The sequence below is a fragment of the Pongo abelii genome, chromosome 3, assembly GCF_028885655.2.
Source record: "Pongo abelii isolate AG06213 chromosome 3, NHGRI_mPonAbe1-v2.0_pri, whole genome shotgun sequence".
Taxonomy (NCBI): Eukaryota; Metazoa; Chordata; class Mammalia; order Primates; family Hominidae; genus Pongo; species Pongo abelii.
Window position 1 is genome coordinate 134,878,548 of NC_071988.2, and position 18,589 is coordinate 134,897,136.

The window sequence follows — 18,589 nt, forward strand, 5'->3', positions numbered from 1 at the left end:
GTAGAAACTCCTCTTTATTAAGTTCTTACAAAGCATGCATCTTAATTTTCATAAAGCAACAATTTTTGGAACTCATTTTTATTAGATAATATAAGATTTATTTAAATTATGTAATTGCAATAGCAAGTACAATAGGATCAAAAGGTTTGGGATAAACATACTTGACTCTTGCTGAGCATATAGCTTTACTAGTGGAAGAAGAATGTACACATATTATAGAATGGCTAGTAAGCTATAAGCTTTTAGTGTATGGTGGGCATCAGTCAGCATTTATAGAGAAAATGGAAACATTTTCTTAAGGTTCGCTGAGAGAGCTTCTACTCTGTTTTTCAAGAAATTAGGGGAGAGAGAGAATTTACTCCTTTTCTGTGAAGACATGGGATTTAAGCTATGTGTATCACAGGACTTGAAACAGAAAAAAAAGTCTACAGATGTTTTTATTTTACAAAGTTAGTTGGGTTAAATATTGCCCAAAGTTTCTACCTGAACCATCAAGTTTGGTTTTCATAAAAAGCTTTTAATTTGTGAGAAAAATGTTATTTGAATTCTTTCAATTACATCTTATTTATCAGATTTTGGTGATGCTTTTGAATTCTCAAATGTTTCAAATTGCAATTCTCTGTTAAGATTTATTACATCATTATCAAAACTTTGTATTAAGAAAAGAGTATAACTTTCTGAAGTCCCGTAGTACATATTGCTTCTGCCATTCATTTGATGCTTATATTTCTCATTTGCTAACATTTGTAATCATCTGTTCTTATGCAAAGTAATATGTCTTGGTGGAGAGGTAGTGGAAAAAAACAAAAAACACCCATGAAATAAATCTGTACTCAAAAGAATTTAGCTTGCTTAACTTCCCAACTAAGTGATACTACTTTGGGGAACCATAACTGCTTTCCTTACTCCATCCCTTTTGTTTCACAGTGCCTTGTTCACAGCTCAATTATTTGAAGTCTTTATAGATCTGTTTCTCTCTTTTGTTGTTTCTGCTGTACACCTGGTTGTCTTTGACATTTACTTCTGCCAGTCTTTGTGGTCACAAGTGACTTGTGGAGCATTTTAAACCAAGTTCGAAGCTTGAGTTTTGTTGTAAGTCTCGGCAATAAAACCCAGGTTATAAATCTGCTGAAGGGCTGGTTATTTATTATTCTGCTCTTACCCTTAGAGTATTGCTTTTTGAGGTCTCAGATGACTGTGAAGAGGGCTTCCTATTGGACTGCGCACCTTGTGTGGACATTGACCTTTGATATCTGCCCTCTTGCCTGAAACTTTTCAAAATAAAAGCTCAAGTTTGCAGGGAAATGCACTCAGGAAACAAAAGCAATTTCCCTGCTTGCTTACCTTTCAGTGGTTCCATTTTCCTTCAGTTTTGCCTAGCAATTCCTTATTATCATTCCAGCTGTTTGTTGCTTTTAAGAAGTTATTTATATTTTATCCAGTATTTCTAGTTTGTTTCAGCAGTAGTGTTTGTCTGAATACCTGGCTCCTATTAGCTGGAAACACGTGCTGTTCATACAGGTGCTTAGTGTTTTGGTTGTTGATGTGATTTAGAAGTGATAAAAAGACCATGTCACACAAAAAAGCTCAAACATGCTTTACCTCTGAAAATGTGGTTTCTAAAGAAGATTTTATTTAATTTTATACTTTGGTTTCCATATTTATGGAATATGAGTTTGCATGAGTGGGTATAAGATGAAAAGTGCTGGTCATGCTGTTATTAGTCCGTTCTCATACTGCTAATAAATATATACCAGAGACTGGGTAATTTATAAAGGAAAGGGAGATTTAATGGACTCACAGTTCCAAATAGCTGGGGAGACCTCACAATCATGGTGGAAGGTGAAGGAGGAGCAAAGGCACATCTTACCTGGCTGCAGGCAAGAGAGTGTGTGCAGGGGAACTGCCCTTTATAAAACCATGGGATCTTGTGAGTCTTACTCACTATCATGAGAACAGCATGGGAGAAACCTACCCCATGATTCAATTACTTCCCACTGGGTCCCTCCCATGACACGTGGGGATTATGGGCGCTACAATTCAAGATGAGATTTGTGTGGGGACACAGTCAAACCATATCACATGCCTAAGGCAAGAAACAAGGAATCCCTAGCAATAGATTTTATTTGCAGGTTAGTTAAACAACAGGTGCAAGCATATCTTGTGTCTGTCGGTAAAGAAATGAAAATGGACCCCAGAAGCTCTTTCAGAGGGAAAAAAAAGAGTTAAATATGACAGCATCCAGAAGCATTAATAATCCAGATGTTTACAACTTCATAAAAATTGCCAAGTACCCATGGATATAATAGTCATTTTCACCAGGTGAAAAATGACCAGATGCTAGCACTTCAATTTTCTGGTGCCAACAATGCAGCCACAGGGGGATTGTTTTTTGAGTGGTTGTGCTATTGAAACATGTTTTATAAGTATTCTATATTTATTGTAGTATCTGCTGCACAGGACTTTACTAGCCATAGAATTGGTTGTTGGAATTGCTGAAAGTGTTTATGTTTGTGTTTTAACAATAAGGGCTTTGGGTTGGGAAACGGGAGACCTGACACTTTATCATTGATTTCATGTTTGATCTATAGTTGATTTGGATATGCTCTAATATTACATTTTGCCATTTTTCTTTTGTTAATTTTGAAAAATAAGAAAATATTTTTGCTAATTATTTACTGGCCAAGCATACTGAATTCACGGTCTATTAAAAAGTACAGAATAATAGCCCAGTCATTTAAAATCACGTTTACAGGCTTTTAAGCATTATTAATTTATATGTAAATACAAAATTAGTTTGTGAAAATTTAAGATACACATGGCTTAAATTTAGAGTCACGTAAAGAATAACAATTAAAAATAGTTCTGTCCCAATTAAGAAAAATCTATCTTTTTCTTTTGCAAATAGTCTAATTAAAATATTCTATCAAAAGGTTTAGCCAAATGACACATCTAGTTGACATTGTGTAAATGTAAAACTTTCAGGTATTGATCAAACTTACCAACAAAATTGTTTCCCTTGGGATGCTAAAGCTGTTAACATATAATCTCTGAATAAAAATATAATTACTAAAGAAAGCAACAAATTTCTTCATGGATAAAGGCACGACATAAATGAGCACACAAAAACATCCTCAGTGACCTTGAGGGTTAAGAGGCTTGAGATTGAATTTTCACATTTTAACCACAATTCAGTGCTTTTCATTTGACCAAAGTAAAAGGGCTAAGAAATATACCCAGAGCTTTTATAAAAAGCTGTTACAAACGAAAAGGGGAAGTTATATGTGTTTTAAAACACAGAAATAAATAGTCAGAGGAGTTAGATATTAACTGTAATGTTCCAATCCTTTAATAGACTATGAGGATTTCTTATCCAAAATCAGTATATTTTTTAGGAAAAAAACCTTGTGAGCAATAAAATAAAATATCATTTATGAGAAGAAGGCAGCCCTGAGAAGACATTTGAAGATATTAGTTTGAAACTTGGGCTAAGCATTTGAAGATTTTGAAGCAGCTTTCTATCAAGATGTGAATATTAGTAATTGCAGTCACTGTAGATTATACAAAGTGACTGAGGTGTTCCAGGAAGGCTGAAAAGAATCACTTCTATGGCTGGATTTTCATATCCATGAGGACAAGGGTTTTGTCATTTTTGTTACCAGATCCCCAGTGCTTCATGGCTGGCTCATAGTAGGCCTTTAGTAACTATATTTGATAAGAAGATACAACCATAAATAGAAGCTGTGTATGCTAATAAGATGGGGACAATGAGAAAGTTTTTATTTTAAACAAAGGATACTTTAAAAGGCAAATTTTAAGTTCAATTCCTAGGCTTTCAGTTTAAGATACTATTATAGTAAATTAAAAGAATGATTTTAACATCCTGGGGCTTTTCTGACTCTGGAATAAATTTCTTTATTTTCTGTTAAAGAGAGCACACAAAATACATTTGATTAGGAAGTTCCAGTGAGGGGATTTTTTCATCAGAAGAATTTTCACAATTAGCAAATCCAACCTGCTTACACAGGCACACTCCACAAGCTGGGCTGTTGCACACTCATCTTTGTCCATTTGGGAATGAGTGATTGAGGCTGGAGTGGGGTTGGGAGGATGCAGGAGGAGACAGGGTGTGTATGGAAATGTCTTTTGCTTCTGAACTGTGGCTTTTTCAGTTTTCCCTTCTCTGTACCTTTCCCTTCCCTCTGCCCACTGCAGTGTGGCTGCTGCCTGTAATCCCCAGACTTCCTCTGTCATAATAAAGGGAGGTCTGTGGTGACAGAATGGTCACTATTTATGACCTACACTTTGTGCGGCTCTATCTTCTTTATGTCAAGGGGTGTCCATTCCTTGTCTGTTGGCCATTGTTACTTGTCTGTTGGCCATTGTTACTTGTCTGTTGGCCATTCCTTGTCTGTTGGCCATTGTTACTAGCTAGAAATTTTCTTTGAAATTTCAGAAGCATTATGAGCTTGAGAGGCATACGCTTGGGGGGTCTTGAGACTGCTTCTACATCTCCTTCTCAGCCTATGAAAACCGCCTGTTTTGATTTGGAGCTGGAGTGTCCTTGCTTCCTTTCCTCAGGCAGGAGTAGAAGGAAGATACCCTTTGGGCATTCTCATTTTAGCCAAATCATCTCCTTGTAGAAACATTCTTATCACAAGAAAGTAGGATCTATTATATTATGAGCAAGCTTTGCTTTGGTAATTTTGCATTGTCAAATTGGCTTTTGGGTTTGGCTTCAGGTAAAACAAATTGAGAGTGCTATGCCCGTTGGACTCACTTACTCAGTTTGCTTTTCCTTACCTTGATCACTCATTAGTCCCAAAAAACAGAGGAAGCCTCAACTATGGATTAACACCACGAACTTGATTAGAATAATGAACTCTTGGCACATAGTTCAAGTGAGCACATTCTTTTTTTTTTCCCCTGATTAGGTGATGTTTTAACTGTCATTGTAGTGCATCTGCTTCTCTTTCCACTTAGCACCCACAGCACATTTGTGGTAGAGTGACGATATATGCTGTTCAATTGCATAGCTGCTTCTCCTGGGCAGGGCTAGGGAAAGTGAAGGGGGAGATTAAGTTGCATGTGGCTAGCTCAGTTGTTATTGAACGCTGCCTGACTGATGCCTGATGTCTGCAGAGGATTTTCTTTGGAATTTGATCAATGGAGTGCTGGACAGTAAGGACAGCAAATGGCTATTTTATCTCCTGTCTTTAAAATAAAATATGCCCTCTCTGAAGGGCAGTCTATGCTGGCTCTCAAGTTTAAATGTGAACGGACAGTGTGCTCCTTACCTTTGAAGGCAGACACAAGCTTATCCCATTGATGGTCACGATGCTTTGTGGAAGGAATCAGCTTTTGTTACAAGCTCAAAATTCAGCCAGAATTATATCTCTGCTGGAGGTTTGATGGGAAGAGCCTTTTAATGTGGTGCATGCATCATTTCAATGGCTGTGAGCTCCTGGGATTGGAACCTGGTGCCTTGTCTGTGCAGAGGTCAGCTGGTGAGTATGAGCTACTCTCTTTACTCAGAGAACTGATACCACTTATTTTCCATTCAAATAGAAATAATAGGTAAGTTTGAGCAACACAAGTATACAAGAAGGAAAGATTTTAAAAACATCAATTTCTCACCAGCTTACTACTGAATAAGTTAGTTATAAAGAGGCAAAGTTATCACTGTGTAGGAATGTCTAATCTGCCTAGCTTTCTTAAAAGGATTACGTGCTACTATCTCCTATGGGAGCAATCTGTTTCTTAATTAAGGAAAAGAGAAATAAAAATCACACACTAAGAATGGACGTGTGATGAGTTTATTTTGTTTACAAATATTTATACTAATTGTCTGGGATTTCCTGTTTTGTGATTTGAATAGTAAGAGCCCTCAAATGAGGGCTTTTTGAGTGGGTTCCTTTTCCGAGGTGGGTTGATTTTAGAGCCCTGAACCTTGGCCCTCCTGCCCTTGTGAGCCATCCCAAGGAAAGATACCTGGAAAAAATTATTTGGCTTCTAGTGTCCTCATCTATAAAAACATGGTGACTCTGCTTCTCTGTCACACTTAAAGATATTATGAGAAAATGTAAGCAAAGTAGTGTAATTATGATTCTTAAAGATGTGGCAATCACAGTGCTTTGTGCAATGTGTATGTCAGTCAATCTAACATCTAACAAACTAACACCTGGTTCATTACCTTTTCTTTATGACACAAAGATAAAAAGAGCTGTCATACTTGTTTATAGAAAGTAAAAGAGTCTTAGAGACTAAGACTCTGTTAACCATGCCTAAATTTTTTTTTTACTTATTAAGTTGAAGTTTAAAAAATGTGTAAAAATGTATAATTTTCCTGGCATTAGAAAACAACATAATGAAATTAATAACCATTTGATTTTACAAGAGAGTCTATATTGAGCTCATTAAAAGCCAATGAAATAAAAGGTTTTTTTGACAACAGGAACTCCTCACTTTCTTCTCTATCTGTGCTGATGATTTTTCACTTTCTTAATGAGGTTTCTAGAAGAGGAGAGGATATTTTGATAGTGTATCAGCAGGTTCTAAAGGGGCAGTGGAAAGGTCTTGTGCCAGAAGAAGCTGGAGTCACCCTCACAACAGGAAAACCATTGCAGGAGGCTTAGCCACATTTCCTTGGGACTCATGCTATTAAGCTAAATGGACATCCACGAATCAAGTAAGACTTGCTTGTTGCAAACATTTTTTTAAAAGTAGAAGAAAAGAAAATGCCAGATGGCATTCAGAACACCCTGTGCTCCAGTCTTGCTGCTTTCCCCGAACCACCTTCTTTCCTAATGACTGCTTTGACACCACAACAGCTGATTCTCGAGTACTGCAGAGGAGAAAATGTTTGAAGTATGCTATGTCAAGTGGTGGACGGTGACTCCCCTGGCCAAGGAGATAGAAGAACCCTCCCCACATCCACACATTATCTTCCCAGAAAGCCTGAATGACTATGTGTATTTCTCTGTAAATATGTAAAAGGTTTTTCAGACAACGGAGTTTGAAGGGCTTAGATACGAATGAAGCTGATTTGTTTTTATTTTTGCTTTTTTGGAACATAAATTTTCAGCTGTTCAGATCAGAGAAAGCTAATGCTCCCCACATATGATAAAAACTGCTCCCTTCTCTCCCTCTACCCTCTGTAAGTTGACTGACCATCATATCAACAATACAACACTGATCCATGCCATGGTGATTACTGTTTCCTTTGACTTTTGAATCAGATTAAGTGCTAGGTTCTCTATACTACTGTGGAATGCATTTTGCTTGCTTATGGGATATTTTATTAATCTTACTGCTTTCAACTCAGTTTAAGTAAAAGGAAAAATGATAAATTATGTTATATAAACTATAACATGTGCCATCCACGTTAGTATTTTCCCTCCTAGAAGAGTTGCTCTCTTACTATCTTTATGTAGTGCAAGAAATGAGACTTTACGTTCTTCATTTATGGAAGTAGATATATCATAAGGGTTAGGATACAAAAACATATCATTTTCTAGGAGAGCATTTTTAATGTTATTTTACTCTTTTCCTAACAATAGCATATATGTAGACTCAGATTATATTGTTTTACTATCAATGATTATAGTAGTGAAAACCCTTCTCCTAAAATGCGACAGTTGTGTGTATTGGAAAGGAACGTCCGTAGTCCTCTATATACAATATAGTGGTATGATTCTGTCTCCAGCTAAGAGTGAATAACTAAGAAGTGAGTGCCATCCTTGGCATCCTATTAGACCTCGATAAAACTGTGGCAGTATATGTAATTGGAATACTATAGAGAACTTCATCTTCTTGAGTTAACAGCTTGTATCCTCTTTCCTCTTTCATTGAGCCTCGCTATTGGGTGTATATACAGCAACATTCAGAAATACTAATCCTGCTTTACTTCATCACATTGCTTTTCAAGTAAATTTGCATTTAACAAAAGCCTTTGATAATTAATAATGAGTACCTGTGTGCCCTCTTTGAGTGATAAAGAGTGGCTTGGGTGGTGCCTGCTTTCCTCTTTCCCATTCTCTATCCCTGCCTTCCTCTCCGTCTTTTGAGCTCCCCGCTCTTTCTCCCAGGAAAACCTCGCTGAGCCCAGATTATATTGTTTGTTCACTGACAGCTCTTTTCTCTGCTTAATGCAGCTCCCTAATTCAGCCTCATGTGGATCTGTAAATGGCACAGTGAGGACCCGGCTACTTCTAGCCCTTCCCAGACCTGCTCACCCCTGTATTGTCACGGCAGTGGCAAGTAACTCCAACTGTGCTCCTCTTCTCCCAAAACAGCAACGTCGATTCTTTACTTTAAATGAACCTTGGAGAAGGAAAGGGCTGTGAGATGAAAAAGGCAGGAATTCATGTCATGTGCTACAGCAGAGCAGCCGTAGCAACGGCAGTAACAGCAGTAGCACGGCAGCGGCAGCAGCAGCAGCAGCAGAGAGTCCTTTAGCGAGACTGCACCATTTTCTTCTCACCCTGCATAGAGGTGTGGTTGGAAGCAGCAATAAACTACCCACCCCCTAGCAGTTTCACAGAGGTGGCCTCTTCCTGGCTCCAGTCAGAAGACACAGTCTGTCTGGAGGAGTCCGCAAAGACTGTTCCAATTGGTGATGTGTGTCTAAGGATGGCTTTTTCAACTAGTAGGATGCTTCTCTGCACTTGCAGCCACCCAACTGCTGAAGAGCTGGAAGTCTAGTGCTCCGCCTTCCCCCGGGACCATTTCTGAGTGTGGGTGCACACCTATGCCTGTGTGCGTGCAGGTGTGTGCTGCTGGAGGTCTCGGTTTGGGACCTTAGTTCATTGTAGTGAGTTGTGGGTGCTGCAGAGGCTGGAGCAAGATTATGACCTAGCTCGGGGGCGGAGTGGATTATCTTGTGAGTGTTCTGGCTGCCAGCCATTGCCCTGGTGGGGAAAGTCACATCTCCATAGAGCTCTGAAATCACCTGGATTGCTGGGGAGTGGAAACTGATCCTCTGCTACTGCTTCTGCTGATTTCCTCTGCAAAATGGCTCACGCTGCTGCTTCTATTAAAAAAGTTCGAGAGGCTGATCTGGATGAAAAGGAAAAAAATCTTGAGAGAGACAGAAAAAAACAACGGAAAATCCCCAGAGAACGTATGGAACGAAAAAGAAAGGTATGGGGAGCATCCTTTTAACCCTCTTTCTCTGCAGCTCTGTGTAGCACCATCAGCCTCAGAACTGGCAACTTCATCCTCCCTTCCTTCCGTCGTTCCCCTGCACCATTTCTAAGCTCAGTTTGCAGCCTGGAGCTCATGCCTACATTTGCTGCATTGGGAGGAGATGCTTGAGCAGGGCGAATTTCCTTTGCTTTGACCAAGCAAGGCAAACATGTCTCCACTTCATTTTTCTTTTTTTTTTTTTTTTTGGTCTCAATTATCTTTATTTAATCTCAAGGCTAGGTGCTTTATCTCTTCGGGCTACTCTGAGTACTGGGTGCAGAAGAAGGAAGGGGTTGATTTATGGTTGGAGGGTTGAAGTATTTTCCTCTTCTTGTTCCTCGTCTCTACTACTGTATCTTTAGCAGCGTGTCTTCTCACTGACTGTATATTTGATGTAGACCTCTAGTTAAGAATAAACTACAGATTTTATGTGCTCTCTTTTTCCCTCCTGGAGGTTTACACCAGGTTTTCACTTCTTAGTGAAGCTGCACTAAGAATATTGGTGCAGTGAGCTGTGTCTCTGCATTTTTAAAATTTTAGTTAATTTTTTGTTTTCTATCATTAATCCTTTAATTTTCTTTTCTAAATATGGCAATGAAATCAAAACAACCAAGGTTAAACAAGGGATGAAATGTTGATTCCTTTTATATTGAACTATTGTTTCTTTCTCTTAAAATATTGTTTTCCTTTATAATAGAAATAATCTTACAACTTGATGGAACTGAAATACTCATTTAGTCAGTGATCTAGATCTATAAAGAAAGACCTCTGTAAATGTTTTAATTAACAAAGTAGGTCACTGAATAATTTCAGAAGATGGTAAATGGCATATTACACTAGCAAAGCATTAAAATAGTGGTTTGTACACAAGCCGTTGTTAAACATAGCTCTGGGATTAGGGATGCAATGGGGATCCATATACTTCATAATCCATATGCTCAATGGACTCTTTTTTTCTTCCATAATAGATATGTTTACCTTTCAATTTGGGGGATGTTGTCTTTGCCTCATTTTTGGAAAGACAGTTGAGAACCCACATTGAGTTGAGATCTTACTGCATAGGGATTCATTGCATTTCAGTTTACTACTTATCTCACCACCAGCTAGATCAAATGACTGTTATTAGGCTATAGAAATAAAATTAGCAGTATATAATGATTTCCCTTCTGGGGAAAACTTTAATACTGCTTGTCTGACCTTTAAAAGGCCGTGTTGTTTCAAGATTGCATTAATTCTTTTTTTTAGTATCAAAAGTATTATTAGCCATTTTGTGGAGGTTGACTTCCTCCTTGACAGCAACTGCAGTTCTGTTTCTAATGCTCTAAATGGAACATTATTGTAGAAAGTAATTTTCTGTGATTATATCTTTTTTATCTTTTGTTCTCCAAAACACAGTATATGATTTCTTGGCTAGCAGCCCTTGTCAGCATTCAGCTGTGACCTAGCAACTTTGCTTAGCTAGAGTACCATGCATACACCTGGAAAATCACTTGATCTCACTCTGGTTTGTTTCTGTATCTAGTTGAATGTTTTCCCCTTTCCAAACCTTGTTACAAATAGGAAAACTGAAAAGCTGTACTGTTAAAAGGTGCCAGTTGTTGTTGAGAATCTCAGTTGCTTGGATGCTGCATTGCTTTAGCTTGAATCCACAACCATAGGCAAGATTATTGGTTAGTAATGTGGTCATATGACAGGATCATCTGGTCTTCACATGTAGATATTATATCTAAGCTAGAACCAGAGTAAATCAGGAAAATAAAGGCACAGCTAGTATTTGTCCTTGTTCCTCTTTTTTCATATGCACCTATTGCTCCTCCTCCCTTTTCTACTGCAGATATTTACACAGCACAACAAACTTGCTAAAAGAGTGGGTGTGTTTTTTGGCTGTATTTATTTTCTAGATAGACAATCCCTCCCCCAACCCCACCACACACACATATGCACTGAACCAGTTTTCAATTTTTTTTTGAAAGAAGAAAAATTTACCTCATCATCATACCTTAAGGTGTACATCATACCTTAAGGTGTACATACCTTCATGATAGTTCATGAAGAAACGAAAAAAAATGGTAGCCTATTAGTGGCATTCTGGAATACCATCTGCAGAAAGTAATTTTAAAATTATCATCATTTATTTGCTGGTGCCACTTTATCATCATAAGGGAAAGCATCAGTTGTAGAGATGATTGAGTATATCATTTTCATATCCATTTGTAGTGCCTCTTACTAATGAAACTGTTTATTTGAAAAATTCAGATGAGATCCACCCCAATGCAGATAAAAGCCAATTATGGGGCTTGAAAGAAAATAAATAAGCTGATTTTGAAGAATTTCTACCAAGGTAAAGATATTGCACATTAAAATCAATTAAGCAGTCGCATTTAATCTTTATTTTAATATTCTTTTGTAAACTTACTGTTAATTAAAATAATCTTTGTATTATTATTTTGTACTCCTTAAAACATTTAAAATTAATTTTAATTATTTGTAAACTTGAAACATGTTGCATACTTGACTATAACCCCTCTACCAAGTTGCCAGTGGTGTGGTATTAAAACAATATATACTAAGAGATCTACTTTCAACCTCATTATAAGCAGAACTTAGAATAATATGTTCAGACTTCTTTGGGCTATACTCTGGTTAGCTAATATTTAAATATGGTATAGTACCAAATATCTATTGTATGTGTCATACTATGAAGAGCTAGAATAAAACTAAGCTTTAAACAAATAGGCAAAGATTAAAATGAGTTAAACTAATTTAATATGTTTGCTGAAGAGTACATTAATGTGGAATTTTACAAAAATCAGAATATCTCTATTCTAATTATTAGCTTATATTAGCAAGTAATTTCTTTGTATGTCCAGATTTTGCTAGTTTTTATGTTGGAATGTGAGAATTTTAGAATTGAGCAGGATGCCAACAAAAAATGGTTAAGTGATTTATCAGTGTTTTCACAAGTTTGCGAGACTTAGTTCTAGAAAGTGATTTCAAGTTTAATATTCTTTCCACAACCAGATACTATTTCCCAACTGTATGTTTTCTAAAATTTGAAAAATACATAATTTTTAGAGAATGAGTAAACAAATTTATTCTTGAAAGTAAAGCATATATTTATTTTATTTACTTTAAAACTGTATTATAAGTTCAGGGGTACATGTTCAGGATGTGTAGGTTTGTTACACAGGTAAACGTGTATCATGGGGGTTTATTGTACAGATTATTTCATCACTCAGGTATTAAGCCTAGTACCAATTAGTGATTTTTCCTGATCCTCTCCCTCCTCCCAACCTGCATCCTCCAATAAGCCCCAGTGTGTGTTGTTCCCCTCTATGTGTCCATGTGTTCTCATCATTTAGTTCACACTTATAAGTAAGAACATAAAGTATATATTTAAATAATATTTCTCATTTAAATTTATGATCACCATAAATTTTCAAATAAATCAATATGTTCACCATTTCTCAGCACAGACAAACTATTGTCCAATCAATCATAATGTCTACAACACTCACTGGAATCATCTGACTTAAAAGGCAAATGTGTGACTAGTTCTTAACATCCTGATGCTTAAAACATTCTTTTTATTATTTTAATTTATACTATTAAAATGCCAGAGTTCACATTTTCTGAAAAAATATTTATGATCATTTATTAAGTACACATGTGGTCATGTATCTGACACTTTACACACATCGTGCTGTTAACCATGATAACAATCCTATATATTAGATATTATTCTCTGGATTTCACAAACAAGGACATTGCTTAATCACACACAAGTAGCATGTGGCAGAGTTGGGAGTTGAATCCAGGTCTGTCTGGCTGTAAAGTTCATTGGAGAAAAAAAGTAATACTGTTTCTGGGTCTTGTACCTACACTGGATGTAGATAATAAGGAAATCACTTATTCCACCAATGCTTCAATTTCTTCACTTCTAAATTACCTTCCTACAGCTGAAAGAAATTTAAATACTGTGATAGTAAATTAAACGATGAATTTGAGGGGGAAATTATGTAAATTCGTGTTGGGATTCTATCAAAATTGCACCAAAATATTTCATGAGATTTCTTGCAAAATCGACTATTAGAAGTCAACATTTGCTCTTCAAATTGAGGTCAATTACTGGCAATTACACACTATGATATATAATCATTTTTTGTCACAATTTTATTAGGACTTCAAGATGTATTTGCATATCTACTTTTATTAAACTGATAGGTGATTTTGCATGGGATTAAGTAGAAAATTAAAAAAAACTTCCTTTCAAGTTGTTTTCATTTAATTTCACAGTAAAAGGTTCTGATTAGTTATTTGCTTTTAAAAATGTACGCAGTTATTATCTTGGTGAGAACAAGACTTATTTCTAGGATCGGCTTTGGGGGAATCTCCCCCCCCACCACATTCTTCTTGTTCATTTGGTTATTTAATTGATAGCAATGATAATATTTATTGAGTATATATAATAAAGTTCTCATCAAGTTGTAATGGGACATGGAGAAATGAAGATTTTTAAAAGTTATGTTAGTATTTTTTCTTAATTTAAAGTGTTTTATTTGCAAGTTGAGAGTGGAATGTATTCTATAACTTTGGAATTGTGTTATAAGAATGAGTTGAAAGTGAACATGAAACATAGTGTAAAACTGAGCATGCTTTCCCTGGTGATCTGTGGGTGAGGACTGCAGTGTAGGAGGAGATTGGACAGCCTAGTCATCCCTCTCATTTTTGAGCCTTCTGCTTGGGCACTCAGCAGCCTGTTTCTGAAGGGAAGTCCAACTCTGGAAGTTGCAACACTTAGTCAAGAACCATGTATGCACAAAGATGTCTGGACACCAAACCAAATACACTGTGATTAAAAATACAAGTCACAGCCAGAATAACATGGCACTGTATAATGTGTTACATTCTAGAACTCTGCAAACATGGGAAATCCCAGTCAACAGTTTTTAAAACCTGCATGGAATTGTCTTTATGTTAACTTCCCAGAACCCCTTCATCAGTATGTCAGTATTTCCAGAAACCACATTAACATAAAGTAGATTGGTGCTGTCTTGAGTTTTATCTGGACAGATGCTCTTCTTGTGTCCTAGTGTCCACTTATATGTGAAAATTCAAAAGTTTTATTGATTTGCTTTTCCCATTTTGAGTCTAAATAAAAATGTTCAGCCATATCTATTTAAATGTGGTAGCTTCCATAGAATCATTATTATTATTTAAAACCCATTATGTTTTTCTTTTTCACTCTTCTGATTTCTTTTCTTAGCTCAGTTCACGAATCATTTCTTTCTTGGCTAGAATCATTATCTTTAAATAAGTGACTTGCGTTATTAATGACACTCTTCACCAGCACCATAAAGCTGAGTTTTTATTAGTTTTTAATTATAAAGAACTTCTTTTGACCATTGCGTGGGTGACGAATAGCTTAGGTTTACAGCTGTCAAATTTGTGCATTTGTGGCAAAAATAATACCAATTGTATGGCTTGAGGTAAGTTTTAAGAAGACAGTTGAAAGAAAAAGAAAATTTTAATTGAAAAAAGCTACTATGAGGGAGTTGATTTATTTTTGGAATCTAAAATCTTATACACACTCAATGTAATTTTTTTCCTATTTTATTACATTAATCTGTGTTCATATAAATGTTTTAATCTTTAAAAAATCAGAATTAATTCTTTCGTTACCTTTATTATCAAACTTAATTTTATTAGTCCCCTGATTCACCAATTGATTAAAAATAATGATATTTACACTACATTTTGACATCATCATGAATACAGAAAATATTTTGTAGAAAGATTTAAGAGTCAGTGAAAGTACAAGGAAGTTAAGACTTCTACTCATGCCATATTTAATGATCTACTTGTGTTTATATTTTTCCATTATGCCACTCTTTTTTATTTGTATTTCTCAAAATAATTTCTTCTTTACAATAGTCTCAGTCACAGAGACATTATATACTAAAATAAAGAAAAGTGTAAAGAAGACTTTTCTCCAGTTCTGGATTTCTGCATAAATTGCTAGTGAAGTCATCAGCTATTTGAGTGTGACCCTTTTGCGCCAAAGGTGAGCTGTGATTTTAAATGTTTATTGTGGAAAGTCTCAACAGAATCATCTGGTTCTATCCCATTCATAATAAGTCAGAATCCTGGGGTAGACTGGAAGGGAAAAGAGACCATAATCCGTATATTTTTAAGGCTCCCTTGGTGATTCCAACCAGGGTTGGAAATGACTAGAATAAACATTTCCATTCCCCCACCAACCCCTACTCTACTCCATCTTGAAATTTCAAGCAATCGTAGATTTACTTCTAATAATCAGTATTACTCTAATTTTTTCATGTGCAGATAGGAGACACCCTGGCAACTTTCTGAAAGTTTAATAAGACTAATTGGTTTATGTAATAACCAATTAATTCTGAGCACAGAAAGGAGGAAACAAGTGTTTAAGAGATAAGTTGCAAGACTTCATGATCTGCAGTTTGACTAACTTTGCCCTAATGGAATAACCTTCAGGAAATAAGGTTGTGTGTAAATGACTTTTATGTATCTAAGCTCAAACAGGTGGAGAAGTTATCCAAGCTAAGTTTTTAAAGGAAGACCACTACATTGTGAATTTAAAATTATGTCTTAAACAGGTTATGCTGTTTTGAAAGAACTCAAGTTAGCGTCCTAGGGATTTAACTGGTAGCTTAGCAGCCTTGGAGGCCTCAAACCTTTGGAGATGTCAGCACTTCTAGGACTCCTAACACAAGTCAACAACTACCTTTTGTGTTTTGTACTTGACTTGGATAGATCTTTTCAAAATTATGTAATATGACATTAATTTAGTAAGAAAGAAGGAATAAGTAATTCATAGATGAGTTATCTCCCCTAATTCTTCAGATATTCTCTTTCAGTACTCCTAACTCTTCGACTTCTCACAGTGCCAGGATCTTTTGTTTGTTTGGTTGGTCGGTTGTTCTGTTTCTATTTTTGTTTTTTTCATGAAACTGCTCTCTCACTCTCTTTCTGGTTCACCACAGCTTTCAGAGCAGTCAGAAAGGGATTCCTTACTCAGTTGTACAGGATTCTGAAATGAACTTTTTAGCATGTACAGTTGGAATTACTTCTTCCATGTTCCTTTATTTCATTAGCAACTTTGCCAGGGAAAACTCTTTTTTCTCTCATTAGAGTTTCATTTATATCCAACTTAGCCTTTTTCTAGAGAAATTATTTCATTGCATATCATTATTATGTTGCTTATCATAGGGGAACACCTCAATAGAAAACAATGTAAGTAGTATTAAGGAAGAGAATATGTGGGCTGGGTGTGGTGGCTCATGTCTGTAATCCCAGCACTTTGGGAGGCTGAGACATGAGGAGAGCTTGAAGCCAGGAGTTGAAGACCAGGCCAGGCAGCATACAGAGATCCCCATCTCTTTAAAAAAAAAAAAATCAGGCATATGACAATCATTATAAACATGTGTTTTAATCTAATCAATTTATTTGGTTACGAGTAATGGTGTTATTTCACATTAACCTATATTTCTTGGCTTTTTATATATTTTTGCATAGAGACTTATTAATTACCAATTTTAACTCACTTGTTTATAGTTTGTCTGTAAAAAAAAAGCCTTCAATTAAGACTGAAAATGACCTCTCTTTGTGTATTTGAATGTAATTAATGATGGTTTTTCCAAAAGTCTATTTTTTAATGAAAAAACTTAATCTCTATGTTATTTTTTCGTAAACAAATAATGTTAATCTCACAAACATGAATTCTAATAATCTACTTTACTTTTATTTTATAAAGATCAAATATTATTTTTGCATTTGAAACCAAGTTTAGCTGATAACCCTTTCAAGACATTCAGCAGGATAAGAGGTGGATGTGAGATCTAAGATTATAAAAAACAGGCAACATACCAGAAAGCTGTTTACTAAGTTAATAAATTATATTTATACAAAATTACCAGATACTTCTAAAGCTCCATAAAAACAAATTCAGGAGACCTCTGCTTAATTCTGTCTACTCACTATAACCTTGGGTAAACAAACGACCTCAGTTTTTGCATCTATAAAATGATAAGGATCTGAGATCTGTTAGAATTCTTCCTTGTCTTTATGCTTCTGTGTCATTTTAATTGTTTCTTTGCTTCCCTTTATTATTATAAATGATTAAGACAGTTGGTAGAATTTCCAGGTTTTTCTTCATTTAGGATAAATTTTTTTTTGAGCTGACACTGTGTCGTAGACAGAGTACCTTTACCCAGGGAGTTCATAGACCTCCTTGGGTGATAGGAACTTTCACAAATAACTTTAATGAAATGTTAGTTGTGCCATTATGTTAGAATTGAGATTGTCTATTTTCGTTTATATGACGCAAGTTTTCTTTAATAGGCGTTACCTGGGAGATGAAATAATGGAAGGAACTAGTTCCTGTTGTGGTGCATGAAATTTTATGGAAGTTATTAAGACAGGATATATACAAAATGAAGTAATCATATAAAGCTATGCGGTTGTTTTGTATTTCAGATACTGATTTGAGCCATTTTGAAGGAAGAAATTTATTGTGGTTCCCTGAGAACCACAGTTGATTTCTCCTGAAGTTTATTCTCACTTTTCTTTTAGGTACTCTGTACACTGATAACAGCAGGAGTTAGAAATTCACGGGGAAATATCATTATTGTTTAATTAATCCTTTTATTAATTAAATTAATTGTTTAATTAATCATTTACAGATGGCAGTAATGGTAGCTGCCTTTAAATTGCAGGGTGCTGTAATAAACAAATGTCCACAGTAAACGTTTAAACCTCAGCAATTCACAAACCTTTCAATTGTACAGCCTAGTGAAAATAAATCTCCTGAGTTCTTCTGGAGGTAGTAGTTCAAACTTCCTCATTTATGGCTCCTGCCTCAAACTGGGCCAGAATGCTTAATTAAACCATGTCACATCCTAAAATGACTGAAACCAATAAAATGTAAGTGGAACAGGTTACCTGGAAACAGTAACTTCTTTGAGGACAGAGGTTACTTAGGAAATGAGGAGCTTTCGTTCAGGGTGGTCACCTACAAAACATTGGGCTTCCAACCCCTTCGAGGGGGGCTCCGAGGGACAGGAATCAAAGCCTGGGTGTGGGTAGGAGAGAGAAAAGTCATCTGTGAAATCACATGTTACCGTTACTGGGGAGAAGGGAGACAACAAAGGACCCAGTAGCAGATGCCAATTCTCTGACTACAAACACATTATCGAATATAAGGGCCCTTGTATATAACATCAAGCACTCATACTCAGTCTTTCAACACAAGGGGCAGTATTTTAGAACTTTCAGCTTTCATACTAGAAAAGAGAACCAAAAGATAAAAGAAGACTTTGTAATATGCTAATATGACAAATGTTTTGCCATTGAAGGAAACTTGATA

General features: G+C 36.0%; 1 protein-coding gene across 28 annotated transcripts in view; it reads left to right on the forward strand.

Moving 5' to 3' along the window:
- Positions 1–18,589, forward strand: part of ANK2 (ankyrin 2) — a 683,465-nt gene that overhangs the window by 409,932 nt on the left and 254,944 nt on the right. Inside the window, exon 1 of one of the 28 annotated variants that reach the window (XM_054554368.2) lies at positions 7,774–9,141. The exons of 25 other annotated variants lie outside the window; for them this stretch is intronic. In XM_054554368.2, the coding sequence (XP_054410343.1) occupies positions 9,013–9,141 (129 nt within the window). In that variant the 5' untranslated portion in view covers positions 7,774–9,012. Of the gene's footprint in view, positions 1–7,773; positions 9,142–18,589 lie in introns of those variants that run through there. 2 more of the 28 variants (XM_054554371.2, XM_054554361.2) reach the window with 2 other exon arrangements.